Below are 16,156 nucleotides of genomic sequence, written 5' to 3' on the forward strand. Positions count from 1 at the left end.
CTTTGGTACGCTTCTTGATTCTGCAAGCTGCCGAAAGTCGCACAAAAAAAGACAAAGGAAGCAATAGGAGTGATACATGTCCCCCCATAGGGTCCCCACTTTAATCAAACTTGCATGGCTCGTCCCCCGCACTGTTGCTGGTCCGTGGAATCCACCCAACATGTCCGTTTTTCACAGACCGACCACGATTGTGTACCACCGGCATGGGAAGCTAAGCGTCTGTGGTGTCCAAATACAGGTAACATTTCTCTTCCTCAATGAAGCCCTTATCAATATTCGATGAGAAGGTGAAACGTTGCCTGGTGAAGTAAAAGGATATTTTATCTGGTAGTGCTGCTACAACCCCTGTATACGTTTGTTGGTTTGGTCGGAACCGTTGAAGACTCCGTTTCATTATTGTTTTATTTATTTGTATTCAGCAGAGCTGTAAAGGTCATGGGGTACGTACACCAACGTTCCGGAGACATAACATGGAATGAAGGCCCCGCTCACAAGAGCTTACACTCTATGAGTAAGAAGGGGTGGCAGGGCTTGTAGAAATACATTCCCATCCACATGTATGAAAACGTCTGCAGCAAACATCATGCTGTATTTCCCAAGCCCCGTCCATTTATTTATGGGGAGATAAGATCTTTTCTCCTACTGATGACCTCTGAGGCTGGGGGTCACATGTTCCGCTAGCATTGCGCTTCCTGATGCAAAACTAGCGCATAGAGCTCTGCCTCATCGCATGTGCGTTTCACTGGAAACGCCTCGCTAGCGGGCCGTGTGACCGCTGCCCAATGGTGTAATGGTCATCATTCTCTCTTCTGTACTTGTGAATATTGTTTTAGCACCAAAGGATTTTTTCAAGCCCCATTCACATGAACGTGATGGTCACAGAAACCTCGGGAACAAATCTGCCACCTGTGAATTGACTCTTAGGGTTAAGATCCCTGGGAACGATGACTTCCTCCTGATGCAGGTTGTATTGTAGCGTATTATAGCCTTTACTGCAAATAGAGATATAGAATTCTGGAAATGTTACGTCCTGATGCTTATAATACTAATAATGGAGCACAAGAACTGGGTCCTCTTCTCCCTTATTGTGGGAAGCTGTAGGTCAAACAGGCATCCAATTAATACCATGTGAGCATAGACTCAGCTCAACTTGGTGCTCTTAGATAACAGGACCCTTTTCTCGAAAGTCGTCGGACACCCCTGATCTGGAGAGTCAGCGGGCAATCTGGTTGTTGTTGCCCATCCTGTGAATAAGTGGGGACAACCCATCTTGGTCCAACCCTTCTAAGTACATTGTCTTACCTCTTAGATTAAACAAGCATCAGTTGTGTCCCTATTATATTGGCCTATCAGTGTATCAGAGGTTGTCACCCAGTTATTGTGGTTGTGTTACTGTACTGTAGCTCCCGTTTACTTTTGGTAGTGAATTTGCTTCATACTGTCTCGCTGTACATTATTTTGTACAATATGGTTTGTAGCTCTGTTTTCAATGGGAACCTGTGTCTGGCTTTGTATGTTCTACATCTTTAGTTTGTCGGTATATAATAGACTGCGTTTTTCCCTTAGGGCAATGGTGGTCAACATTTTCGAGGCTGAGTGCCCAAACTACAGCCATAAAAAACCCCACTGATATATTGCAAAGTGCCAACACAGCAACTTATTTCGCCTTGCCCTTCCACGGCTTTCAATAGTATCGGCGTCTTGAGGACACCAAGAAGGACGGAAAATTGAGCTCATCATTGTAGCTTCCCTGCAGGGTCTCCTTGAACAGGAAACATGGAGGGCAGGAGCTTCAGTGATAATCCAGCCCTGTTCACACCTCTATGCTCCTCTTGGAGTCCCAAAAAGTTTTGCTTTAAAATGTCGCTGAACACAGCACATCCTGGGCTACTCACGGCTCAACATGTCTGACAAACTTGGTGTTGACGGCCTGGGTGCCCACAGAGAGGGCTCTGAGTACCACCCCTGGCACTGTGCAATAGGTTTGCCACCTCTGCCCTAGAGGCCTTTCTGAGATATGGTCATATGAAGTCTGATGTCATGTTATTGGAAATACCTACATAGCATCCAGACTTGCAGTTTGATTTCCAAGCATCTGGTGCCAGGGGAAATACTGTCATGGAGTGTAAAATAAATACTTCTCAAATTCGTATGAGCACAACTTTTCTGAACATCTAGGGGCAGTTGTCCCACAACAAGTTCAGGGTGGGGGTCCAGGTCCCAAAATCAGTTCTTCAGCAGAATTTTCTACAGGAAACGCAAAGTTCATAACTAGCGCCGCAGGTTTTGCATGTGTACTGTGCAAACGGGTGGGAACTCATATCTGATCCGCCCAAGCCCTTTTGATAGAATTTCTAAACATAATTCGGTCACCACATGAGTCGTTGAAATCTTAGGGCGCGGTCACACGTTTCGCTAGTGTTGCGTTCATAACGCAACGCTTGCGCATGTGTTTTTTGGAAACGCATTTGTTTTTTTAGAAAATTTATTATCTTAATGAAAAACGGACAAAAACGCATGCTTTTTTAAAAAAATGCATGTGTTTTTTAACGGACTGAAAACTCATGCCTAAATATGGACTTAAAAGGGGTTCAAAACTCCATGTGTGCCACTACCCTCAGGGTGCAGTCACGCATCTCTAAATGCAACGCTATCTCCGTGGGCATGCCGCGGCCCGATCGCATATGCATTTCCAGTTAGAGCATGCGCTTGGTAACCAGCATCCGGTGTTTTACATATACAATACAAATTACTGGGTTCTGGTTACCGATTGCATGCGTATCACTGGAAAAGCACATGCGGGGCGGAAGCAGTGTAAACGAAACGCTAACTCCACCTGTGATCACATCTTGAGTTCACATCTCCGTTAAGCATTTGCATCAGTTATTGTGAATCAAAACCAGGTTTGGTTGGACACACAGAAAAGATACAAAGCTTTGGAACGTGATGGTCACAGAAACCTCTGGAACAAATCTGCCACCTGTGAATTGACTCTTAGGGTACATTCACACAGCGGTATGGCCGCCGTGTGCTGGAGAGGAGGAGGAGGTGGCCCCTCCTCCCTCCATAGAGAATAGCCACGCACTGCCGCACACACGCCGAAAGATAGAGCATGCTCTATCTTTTTGCGGTGTGCGGCCCGGATCGGTGCCACACGTGTGGCACCGTATCTGCGCCGCGCCGCTATTGCCGTCTATGGGGACGTACATGCGGCCGCATGTACGTCCCTGCAGATGGCCATGTGAATGTGCCCTTAGGGTGAAGACACACATGGCGTTTTTGGGCCGTTTTTACTAAGTGCGTTTTCAGATCGTTAAAAACGCATGCGTTAAAAAACGCATCCGTTTTTTAAAAACGCGTGCGTTTTTGTCCGTTTTTCCGAAATTGCGCAATGAAAAACGGACAAAAACGCACACGTTTTCAAAAAACGCATGCGTTTTTAAAAAACGGATGCGTTTTTTAACGCATGCGTTTTTAACGATCTGAAAGCGCACTTAGTAAAAACGGCCCAAAAACGCCATGTGTGTCTTCACCCTTAGGGTTACTTTACTGTTTGCATTGAAGACAAGATCCCTGGGAATGATGACTTCCTCCTGATGCAGGTTGTATTGTAGCGTATTATAGCCTTTACTGTGAATAGAGATATAGCAGGAAATTCTGGAAATGTTACGTCCTGATGCTTATAATATAATAATGGAGCAGCTTTCCTCTAGGTGATTGGTGATGGATGGGGCTCGTACTGATCCTCACCTGTAATAAGTGACGTGTTGGGAGGAGGCTGCGGGTGACGGATCAGGGTGACTCTTCCTGGTTATTTACAATTCAAACACAGTGGGGGGATTTTAAACCTAGACGCATAACACGTGGTACTCATTCCCAATCTCCAGCTTTTTATTGTACACCCATCTGTGATTGGAAGCTGCTCCTCCCCGCTGTGTTTCGTGTGCAGTGTGTGAACACAGCCTTGTGTCTCTAAGCGAACAGCTAGATCCAGGGCATGTGAACTAGTCTATGCTCTGCCATATAGTTAGGCCACATTCATATGTTGCGTTTCTAAGGTTTATTGCCACGAACAAGCTTGATTCCTGCAACCTGCATTGTGTGCTTGCTGTAACGTGCAGCCCGAATGCTCCGTTCAGCGTTCGACCCGGACATTTCAGCACAATGCAAGTTGCATGCTTCAAGCTCAATCGAGGGCAATAGGCCCAATACAAGTGTACGTGGGTGGGACTCGGCCCAACGGTGTATGTGTTTCCGTTAATATGCAAGCGATCAGTAGCGAGCAACCGGTGTGTTGCATTGTTTACATGAAAATCGATAGGTGTTCATTGCCGATTGGTTGCAGCCTCAGGCTGTGTTCACACTTTGCGTTATTTGTTATCGACGTATCGGAAAGGCATGGGTTTTGAACGCAGCCGAAGACCAGTTTTCCAAAAGTTTGAAAGCTGCATTATATCCTATTCAGTAGCGACCTGTCACTGCTTCCGTCTCATATACTTTACCTCCTGTATATACAGGCATTATAGGGGGAATTTATCACATGCTGGTGCTATGATGCCAGATACATTGAGAGGCTTAGATCTATTGATGTTACTGTCATCACAGCCTGACGTAGTTTTGCGTAAAAACCTTCAAACATTCAGTGGTGAATCTTTGCAGGTTTTTAGAAGTGCGCTGGCACGCTGCAACCCACTACTTATGCGGCTGTGCCCCCGTTCATGCTCCCACAGTGTGGTGGTGTAGTCGCAAGAATATTCACAGTTTCTTGCACTGAGCAAGACAATGGGGCACATTTACTTATCCGGTCCTGGTGCGATCCCCGCTGTGCGTTGTACGACGATAATGCACTGAGCGGAGATTAACTTAGATGGTGCACCCGATATCCTGCCTGTGCCGCTTCCCCGCTCACGTCTGACGGAATTCACCTTCTCGTGATGCCACACAAGGCTTTTTGAACCCGTTTTTGGTCCGTTTTTAGGCAGTTCGTTAAGAAACGCAAGCATTTTTGGACGGACTGCTTATAAACGGACCAAAAACGGGTTCAAAATGACATGTGTGGCATCACCCTTCTTCTTTTTCCCGGTGCATGTAAGTGGTTGAACTTACGACGCAATTTAAATGTTAAATCCAGCGCTCAGTCCGCATCAGTCTGATCGTCCGACAGCCCGCCACCCGATTTCTGTGGCATGAAAGCCGCCACTGATGCGCCAAAATCCGATCGCGTGCGACACAATCCCCTTTTAAATGCCTGTCCCAGCGGCGCGATCCCTGAAAGCAGTGGAAAACCCGACGGAAATACGGCCGCGGGACCCTTGGTAAATAAGCCCCATTGTGATTACTGCGGTGCTTCTACAATAGAAAACTTGTGTAGAAGCCCTGATAAATCTCCCCCTATGGGTGAAGACACACATGGCGGTTTTAGGCCGTTTTTGGGCTGTTTTTAGTTAGTGCGTTTTTAGATCGTTAAAAAACGCATGCGGTTTTTGAAATCGCATGCGTTTTTGACCAGTTTGAATTAAGATAATTGCTCAAACCTGTCAAAAAACGTATGCGTTTTCAAAAAACGTATGCGTTTTCAAAAAACGCATGCGGTTTTCAAAAACGCATGCGTTTTTTAACGATCTGAAAACGCACTAACTAAAAACGGCCTAAAAACGCCATGTGTGTCTTCACCCTTAGTGTGTAAGGGTGAAGACACACATGGCGTTTTTGGGCCGTTTTTACTAAGTGCGTTTTCAGATCGTTAAAAAACGCGTCCGTTTTTTAAAAACGCGTCCGTTTTTTGAAAACGCATGCGTTTTTGTCCGTTTTCCGAAATTGCGCACTGAAAAACAGACAAAAACGCATGCGTTTTTTAACGAAACGCCATGTGTGTCTTCACCCTAACGTGTGAAGCCGGGAAAGTCCCTTGGATGGGCCAAGCAGCTGGTGGTTCCATGAGAACCAGGAATGTTCTGCAGATGGGTATTGTCATATAAACAGCTAATGGGACACGTACAAGTGATATAGACTGCTATTCCGGCTGCAGATGTCATTACAAGTAATTTTCAATCGTTACAATATTGATGGCCCATCTTTCAGGGTGCGGTCACACGTCGCGTTTAACGCATGCGTTTAAAAAACGCATTGGAATAGCTGAAGAGTGATTTGCCTAATTAAACAGCTCTTAACACTTGTGTTTACAAAACGCATGTGTTAACCGCGATGTTAACGCATGTGTTAACAATGCGTTAACGGTTGCGTTTTGTAAACACAGGTGTTAGCAGCTGTTTAATTAGGCAAATCACTCTCCATCTATTGCAATGCGTTTTTAAACGCATGCGTTAAACGCGACGTGTGACCGTACCCTCAGGGCCCGTTCACACGTTGGGTTTTGACCTGCGTTTTCATTGCGTTTGAAATGCATATACAACAGCTGAGGAGAGGTGATTTGCCTAATTACATCACTGTTAACATTTCTGTTTACAAAACGCATTGTGAATGCGATGTTAACACATCTGTTTTGTCAACGCATATGTTAACATTACGTTAACAAACGTAAACGGTAATGTAATTAGGCAAATCACCTCATCAGCTGTTGTATATGTGTTTCAAACTTAATGAAAACGCGACCAAAACGCAACGTGTGAACGCGCCCTCAGGGTGCAGTCACATGTCGCAGTTAAAACTGCATCGCCATCAGCTTTGAGGTGGTTTTAGGTGCAGTTTTGTCAGTTGAACAGGTGAAAGACATGAGCTGAACGAGTGAATTGGATTTTGAAGGGGAAACCTGTCATTCGGGGTGCGGTCACACGTCGCGTTTACTGCATGCGTTTAACCCCTTAACGCTCTGCGCCGTAGCTCTACGGCGCAGAGGTATAAGGGCTGTATGAAGAGGGCTCACGGGCTGAGTCCTCTTCATACAGAGGTGGGGGTTTTTGCATATTGCACAAAACCCCCACTGCTAATAACCGCGGTCGGTGCTTGCACCGATCGCGGCTATTAACCCCTTCAACGCCGCCGGCAAAGTCGCCGGCGGCGTTTAAAAGACGGCGGCGCGCGGGCGCCGCCATCTTTTTTCCGATCGCCACGCCCCCGAACGTCATCGGGGGGCGGCGATCGGTTGCCATGGTAGCCTCGTGTCTTCTTTTGACACGAGGCTATCTGGCAGCTGCAGATTCGTTACAATGAGCCAGTGGCTCATTGTAATGAATGTGCTGCAAAAATGCCATATATTGCAATACAGAAGTATTGCAGTATATGGTAGGAGCGATCTGACTATCTAGGGTTAATGTACCCTAGATGGTCTAAAAGATAGTGAAAAAAAAAATAAAAAAAAAAGTTTAAAAAATAAAAAAAATTAATAAAATATTAAAAGTTCAAATCACCCCCCTTTCCCTAGAACGGATATAAAACATAACAAACAGTAAAAATCACAGACATATTAGGTATCACCGCGTCCCAAAATGCCCGATCTATCAAAATATAAAAACCGTTACAGGCGGCGGTGACCTCCGAGGCGGGAAATGGCGCCCAAATGTCCGAAATGCGACTTTTACACCTTTTTACATAACATAAAAAATGAAATAAAAAATGATCAAAATGTCGCACAGACCTCAAAATGGTAGCAATGAAAACGTCGCCTCATTTCGCAAAAAATGACCCCTCACACATCTCCGTGCGCCAAAGTATGAAAAAGTTATTAGCGTCAGAAGATGGCAAAAAAATTTTTTTCTTTTTTGTACACATTCGTTTAATTTTTGAAAATGTATTAAAACACAATAAAACCTATATAAATTTGGTATCACCGCGATCGCACCGAACCAAAGAATAAAGTAGGCGTATTATTTGGAGCGAAGAGTGAAAGTCGTAAAAACTGAGCCCACAAGAACGTGACGCACGTGCGGTTTTTTTTAAATTTTTCCACATTTGGAATTTTTTTTCAGCTTCGCAGTACACGGCATGTTAAAATAAATAACATTACGGGAAAGTAAAATTTGTTACGCACAAAATAAGCCCTCACATAGGTCTGTACACGGAAAAATGAAAAAGTTATGGATTTTTGAAGTTGGAGAGCGAGAAATGAGCCGGAAAACCCTCCGTCCTTAAGGGGTTAAAAACGCATTGCTACAACTGAAGGGATATTTGCCTAATTAAACAGCTGTTAACACTTGCGTTTACAACCGCACCCTTACTCGTTCAGTTCCTGTCTTTCACCTGTTAAATTTACAAAACTGCACCTAAAACCGCCCCAAAGCTGATTGCGATGCAGTTTTACCTGCAACGTGTGACTGTACCCTCACATAAACAGGCCATAGGCCGGCGCCACACGTGGCACTTTTGTCTGTGCTTGCAAACGCAGACAAAGTCGCGCCCACCGGGGCGGGCCTCGGCCCGATCGCATCGGCGTTTCTATGGAAACGCCAGCGATAGGGAACGAGCCGCCGGTGTTTTGCGTTAATTTAACGCCCGTTCCCGATCGCAGGCGTTTCGTGTGGCGCCGGCCATAGGCTTCAGATGTTGGAGGGATCCGCTATATTCCATGATGGGGGCTGCGATGCTTGGTCAGTCATGGCCGTGTCGTCATTGTTTCCATGGCTCCATATACCTGCACACAGCATGGCGGCTATGCTGGATATCTCAGCTTTGTTTATTTGATAGGCTGCGTTCACACGTGGTGCAAATGCCTAGAGGCGGGAATCGGCCTGGTCACCTCTGCGTTTCCAGTGAAAAGTATATAGATCGGTAACGGGCACTGTGTGTGTTTTGATTGGAACCATGTAAACAAAGAAGACTCTGCCATGGATGACCATTAGGACGGTGGCACACGTGGCGTTTTGAACTCGGCTTTGGGCCTTTTTAAAGCAGTCTGTTAAAAACCGCATGCGTTTTTCACCCGTTTTAATTAAGATAATTGTTAAAACCGGTCAAAAACTCATTAATTTTTTAACGGACTGCTTAAAAACGGCTCAAAAACGGGTTCAAAACGCCACTTGTGCCGCCGGCCTAATCCTGATTAACTCTTCATGCGTCCTCAATATTAGATTGAGGCTTACACATGGCGCTAGTGCTGTGTTTCAGGTGAAATGCATGTGATTGGTAACCACCACCCATATTTTTTAAGTGGAAGACATTGGGTGGTGGTTACCGATTGCAGGTTACCGATTGCAGGTAATTGCAGTTTAGTCTCCATTGATCTGAGTGTAATGAGCAGTCTGGCCGTTACACAAAGCATGGAGCCGTTTTCTTCACGTTCCATCCAGTGAACAAAGCCTTGGGATCCTATCACAGGGACAAAGTTGCTCGGCGCTTGTTTAAATGGACTTTGCACATGGTAACACCATCCCTCATCTCCAGACAGTCACCCCACTTGTCGCAAGTACATCCTCTCATTACATCGATAGTCTTTCTCTCGACATAATTGATTTTTTTTGGCTACCACAAAAAACACGATCAGCCAAGAAATGAATGTTTCAGTGTCGGGCCATGAAGAGCAGTGATGGTGTTGCTGGGGTTTGTTGTATCACAAGACATAGACGTGTGCTGTGTATTAGCTGGATGTCAGCATGAATGATGAGCTGTAAGTATTAATGAAAGGATCCTTATCTGGCACGTGAGTGGGCACTCCGGGTAAATGTTTACTCCTGAAGGCCACACTAAAACTTGGTGATCAAGGTTAACCTTGGGACAGGCCAGAGAGAACGTACAGTCAGCACTAGTGATAATGGAGCCCGGCTGACACTTCAAAAGTTAATGTTTAAATACGGTAAAACTCAATTTTTTTCGTTTCCGAGAGGATTAGTCTGGGGTTAATAATAATAATAAGGTTGCGATAAAATAAAAACCCTCCTCCTGCACTTACACTTTACGGGTAGTATTTAATTTGAAACGCAATCCAACCAGAGTGATACGATTGTGTTTTCACTGGAACGTATTTGATTTATAAAAAGTGGAAACGCACATGAGACTGTGCCGTGCTGCTCCCCATTCTGCTTGGATTGTGTTTGTAATCGGAAGGTGTGAATGCGGCCTCCAAAAATAAAAAATGCATTGAGAATTGGGCTGCATTCATATAACTGTTGTGGGGGCGTATATCCGGTCGCAAGTTTGCGGCCAAATAAACATCCCCATAAACGGCTATGGTGACCCGGCGGCGGTATGGTGCCACACATGGGGAAAAGTGTATCATGCTGTATATTTCCCCGTATGTATGGCCCGGGAGCGCTATTTCCTCTCCAGCTGCTGCACACGTGTGCGCAAAGGAGGCCGTACCTGGTTGCTTTTTCCAGCCATATTTACAGTCGAGCTGCTACATAAATCACATCCATTAGGCTGGCGGCACACGTGGCATTTTGAACCGTTTCTTGAAACCGCATCCGTTTTTGACTCGTTTTAATTAAGATAATTGGTAAAACCAGTCAAAAACGCATGCATTTTTTAAGGACTGCTTAAAAACGGGTTAAAAATGCCACGTGTGCCGCCGGCCCTTAGGGTGCAGTCACATGTTGCCGCTTTGACTCTGTTTAGAAACGGATACAAAGCGCATGGGCTGTGCCGCAGCCGATCACATTGCATTTCTATGCAAACGCACAATATCCAAAATGCTAAGTGTCAACTAGATGTAAAGATGCAAATGAGCAATGTTATTGGGCAAATCTTCTCTCCTCAGCTGTTGTATTGCGTTTCAAAATGCAATGTAAACGTCATGAGGAGTCCAGCCAGAGGAGTCCTTATATTCTGCCAGCATCTGGGTCACATATAAGCTGAAGAGACGCAGCCTGCGGCCGCATTTGCATGTGGTGTTTGGATTGCATTTTTTTTTTTTTTTTTATATATACGGTAATTGTATTTTTATTGAAAGTTTCACAAACAGTGTGATAACAAATGTCAGCTTATAAACATGCAATAAAATTTTCCAATATAAACGTATACAAAACAGGACTTGTCGGATCTGAAGGCAAGAATTAACATCATTCTGTTGCTTTGGCTAGGGACTATCCATTTATCAAGCACAATAATTATACAGTGATTCTCAGGTGTGTGACCATCCTATATAAAATCTGGAGAGTACTGTATATATATAAGCAGTCATGTACTGCACAGGGCTTTTGAAGTTGTTGGTCTCGCTGCCAAAGCCTGCAATCAGGCACACCCATTTCGGTGTTAACACCTTCCTAGCAAAGATCCTAATAAACACTAAAGAAAAACGACCAGTAGTAGAGACACAAGGGTACCATTCATACTCATAATAACGACAAACAACATATAAACAGAACCCCCCCCCCCCCCCCGAACAATTGGGTGTCCGCCTCACTCTTCCTCACGTCCCAACTCCTCTGCCCAAAAGCGGTCCCACTGGACCCATACCTTATCAAAAGCTAAGTGAGTATGTGTAGGCACATCTTAGTGGTTATCTTGGCCAGGGAGCAACATTCAATAGGTAGAATAGAGGGGAAAGTGGGGCGTCTACCGCTGTAACCGCTTGAATAAGGGTCTTCACCTCTTGCCAAAAGGGCTGAATGAATGGGCAGCTCCAGAAAATGTGCTGAAGGGTCCCGCCAGCGAGGCCACAACGCCAGCAAATGTCAGGTGTGTCCGGGAACAATCTATGTAGCAAGGAGGGTGTATGGTACCACTGCAACATTAGCTTGTACTGGTTCTCCTTTGGATTGCATTTTATGCCTCAACTCAAAGTCTGCAGGAGGGGCTGCACTCGATCACAGATGTGTTTCGACATTTGTTCATTGAATATTATTTGGGTTAGTTGGTAAGTAGAAGTCTAAACCTCCAGTGCTATTAGTCGGGTCTGCAGAATGTTGTTTTGACATCTGTCTCTATTAAGATTCCTGAGTAAATCCTTCTTACACTGGTGGTTTGTGCCTTTCACCTCCTGATTTTTATTTTGTAAAAGGGCCACAAAGGAAATAGGGGGCCCTATTGGTTGGTTTTGTGTAGGCTTTTTGTTCATTTTAGAAAATTATTATCACAAATAATGTTGGACTGCTCTGACCAATGGGCTGGTAGGAGGATAGTAGTGTGTAGGGACACAATTTTTTACTACTTGTGCTTTAAAGAAGCTGTCCAGGATCCCGGGAGGGGCGGGGGTTGATCAAAATAAACAGGTTAAACTTGCGCCTCTCTGCTGCCACTCTCGGCCTCTGTATACTAGAGCTTAGCTATGGCTACATATTGACAGCCACATACTTGCTACAACCTACAACTCCTGCTGTAGCAGGTGCATGTCTCTCAATGCTACGTCACAGCCTTCTGTTTACATGTTATTTTTATCCCCACTGGGATGTATATATAATAAACCCTGATCTCGGACAACCTCTAACTACTAATGGAAGCTGGCACATATTTGTTGGGGTGTGCCAATTTCATTCATTTGTCAAAAATGTGCATTTCTGTTTAAATAGTTGTTCAGCAGATGACGTTGTCTGCCCTAAGTACCTTATCATCCCAGAGCAAAATTAGTAAGTTCTGACCAGAGATCACGATCACGATAACGCCTGTACAAGGGTCTATTACACTTGTACAGGCAGATTTACTCTTCAAAGATAGTCTGATGCTTTTCCCTTCTCCCTCTGACCGGCTGCTAGTTGCAGTCTATTCACTACATCAGCTTGTGGGCCGAAAGAAGGTCATGTGACATATCTCGGGTCACATGACCTCCTGACATGGCGGTTATGGCCGTGTGCGCTCCTGCAGAATTAGTGTGATAGACAGATCCTGTTCTGTGACCGTTGAACGATATTACCAGTCCCCTAAATATAGCGCCCATACGGAGGGCTGAGTCTGCTGGGGGATTCTATGACTTCAGCAAGTTTTTGGGAGAAGAGGGGTAAATAGACTTGCAGCGGAGATTCTATGTGCACCCTCTCTGTATATACAGATCACATCTATTAAAAAACAGTAACTCCCCCTTTTCCCCTGATTTCCAAAAATATGTAAATCTACTGCGTTTGGCCTTCCGACCCGGACAGAATGCCAGATTGGCTGCCGAACAGCCAATCCGGCAAACTGGCGGCCCTTGTATTTAGTATCCGGCATCACCAGCCATGTGTCGCCCATAGTCTGCACCGGGTGGGGGTCTGGGGTTGAGAACACACTGGCTGTAATGATTTTCTTGCATAAATATTTGTCTATTGGTAATTTATATGGCTAGTTGTTATTTATATGTATTACTGAAAATTTCATGCTCCTCCTCTGCTAAAAATACTCCTCAAAAATTTTAATAGGAGTATTATTACTTTTCTGAAAAAGTGCGACCTCTGGTTCTGACCTTTCCTTCAGGTCCAGGAATTTACTAATTTGCTAACTTAGCAATTTTTTTTTCTTTGTACAATATACAATACAGCAGGGAATAAGACATGTGTATGTGTACATTGCTCACTGATTCGCCTTGTCATGGTCTATGTACTAATTCTTTATTATTTGTTCATTTCAGTATCCGACTCTGATGGCAGCGACGAGTTACACCTCAGAAAAGAACATGCTCTCAAGATATTTGCTTATATTAATTCCTGGACACAAAGGTAAGAAGTGCAGTTTTTAGGGAATGTTGCTGATTTTTACTGATTATATATTTTTTGTAGTTCTTCACCATCCCAATTATATGTCCTGTAGTAGGAACGCTGGAGGGTTATTTGTTAGAACTGTAATGTGCCGTTCCTCTCCGCCCATAAGTGCGTGGTTTTCAATATATTTGCATCATAGTAGTAGTAATAACAGAGCAACAACCCAATGCAGGGAACAGAATATATATCTTTTTAAAAAAAAAAAATTATAGTGACTACTAGTATCTACAAAAACAGACATTTAAAGGGAACCTGCCGTCAGGTTTGATTGCCCGAATCATGTGGGCATCTCTCCATCCTTCCGAGTCCCAAGCGATCCGTGTGCCCCCCCCCTTCACTTCCTTTGTGGCTACATCACAAGCTGATATTTTTCAGAATGTATGTTTGTGGGTAACCGATTCAAAAGATGAATTCTTGTTTTGTAATGCAGTGTATGGACTATGCATTGTGTTCTCCAAAATGTAGCTTTTTATATTTTCCCTTAAATAAAGCTTATTCATTTTATAGAATCGCTGCTTCATTACAAGAATTTCTTGAGTGTTTCTGTGTATTGATGTCAAACATACTGATACTCATTCTCATTCCCTAAGTGTGGACATCCAACATAATGGGGGCAGATTGATCAAGTCTCTTGTGCTGCATCAGGGCTTGCAATCAGAAGAACCTGTTCTTATACATTCATGGGAAAACCCCTGTAAATAGTGGTGACACAAGACATTAAAGACCATCTTTGTGCTGCAAATTGCATAAATTTGGATTGGAGAATTAATCTTCTGCAGGTGTATTAGGGGACATCATGGCTAGCTGTGCATGTTAATTGTGGAGCAAGGTGGGATGTTCAGTGGAATATCTTTCGGCTGAACAACCGCTGTCGATGAGATGTGACGACCCCAGAGCCTGAAAATGCTGAGGAAATGACGTTTGTAGGAAGTGACATTTTTTTTCTTAGTGTTTTAAACTTTGTGTAAAAACAAAATGTGGTTTATGAAAATGTTCTGTTTAAATGATGTTTTTACTGTTTCCTTTGCAGACAGTGTCTGTGCTGCTTTAAGGAGTATAAACATTTGGAGATCTTCAACCAAGTGGTATGTGCCCTTATTAACTTGGTGGTAAGCCAAGTCCAAGCCCTGCGGGACCAGCTTTTGAAAATTTGCACTACTAGTCCTGATACAAACTGGCAGGATGAGGCAAACCCATCCGAGGAGCTGCTGAATGTGGAGAAGGAGCCTCAGGAGGAGGAGGGGGATGAGGGGTCATCAGAACCATGTAAAGCCCCCGAGAAGCAGGCAGAGACTGCGAGGACTTGTAACCTGACAGAAGAGGACCTGAAAAGCACTGACGCCTTTACTTTATGGAGTACTGACGAAAAAGAAAAACTGTTACTGTGTGTGGCAAAAATCTTTCAGATCCAATTTCCCCTCTATACAGCTTACAAGCATAACACCCACCCCACAATAGAGGTAACGCATGTCTCCTGCTTCTATACTATTCAGTGTGTGTAGAGGATGGTTGTCTTCAGTTGTCGTTTTATTCTCAAATTTCCATGAGGACGGGTGGGGTGGGGTGGCGGGTTGCAAATTTGTTAGCCGACAAATCCTCTTCTGGCTTGGTACATCCTGGCTTCGCTGCCTTGGGTACAGAACATGCACATTGAGGCCAGGGTGTACTACAGTGGCTTCATTTACTCACCATGCAGATGCTGAGAGCTCTGGACTGAAGTGGGTATAAGAGGGTAGTTTTAGTGTCCTTAATTGCCCTGACACGTTCCGTTTAATTTCTCTGTGCATGCTGTGCCTGTAGGTTTTGGTACAGATGGGCACATGTAAAAAAAAGTGCTGCACAGCCTGTGCCACCTGTAGTCCTTAAGATTAGACCAAAGTTTCATTGGATTATGTTAGCCACTAGGCTCCAAATACAGGAAGAAGAATGAATCCTGCTAGAGAAGAACAGTAATGTCGTGGCGTAATTCTAAATTTCCCAACGCCTAATTCCTCAAATCTTCACTACTGAGCATGTACATAAAGTGCAGCCACATTCCTCTCAACTAATAGCAGGATCAATGGCTCACAAGCCGACAGGCCTCATGCAGCCTGTCCAGCTATAAATTGCAGCCCACATCCCGCTGACAGTCAGTCCAATGAGAACTTCCATAACTGATGGAAGCATTTATTAGTACTGGAGGCCTGGTAGCGGTGAGTGCTATGGGGTCTCCGGTATTATTGTCTTCAGTATTTGTATTTATCTGTTATGGGGTCTCCAGTATGAGTAGTTTCATGCTCTGGTGGTCCCCGGGATTTGAAGGCTGCTTTGTGGTCTCTAGTACTGTTATCTTCTCTAGGGTCTGCACTTTTTTGATCTGCTCTGAATGCAGTATTTGGTTGCTCAGGTGGCATTTAAAAATGCCACAGCAATAATTCCTGGGGTGGCATTTTGGGCTGTAGTGTGGTTGTTGGTGCACTACTGGTTACTGATGCAGCCCCTTAAAGTTGAGCGGTTTGACAATATGACCCTTGGACCAAAAAATAGTGCTCACCCCAGGCCCCATCAGTAATAGAACATACATTTTAAAGAAAATTACGAAATTTTGACAATTTATT

At 44.4% G+C, this 16,156-nt stretch overlaps 1 protein-coding gene across 3 annotated transcripts in view; it reads left to right on the forward strand.

Annotated features, from left to right (window-relative positions):
• The window catches only part of USP34 (ubiquitin specific peptidase 34), a 96,584-nt gene that overhangs the window by 3,575 nt on the left and 76,853 nt on the right, over positions 1-16,156 (forward strand). For all 3 annotated transcript variants that reach the window (XM_072140565.1, XM_072140567.1, XM_072140566.1), the window contains 2 exons: positions 13,430-13,517; positions 14,590-15,019. In XM_072140565.1, coding sequence (XP_071996666.1) covers positions 13,430-13,517; positions 14,590-15,019 — 518 coding nt within the window. The remainder of the gene's footprint in view (positions 1-13,429; positions 13,518-14,589; positions 15,020-16,156) is intronic.

The sequence above is a fragment of the Engystomops pustulosus genome, chromosome 3, assembly GCF_040894005.1.
Source record: "Engystomops pustulosus chromosome 3, aEngPut4.maternal, whole genome shotgun sequence".
NCBI classification, from domain to species: Eukaryota; Metazoa; Chordata; class Amphibia; order Anura; family Leptodactylidae; genus Engystomops; species Engystomops pustulosus.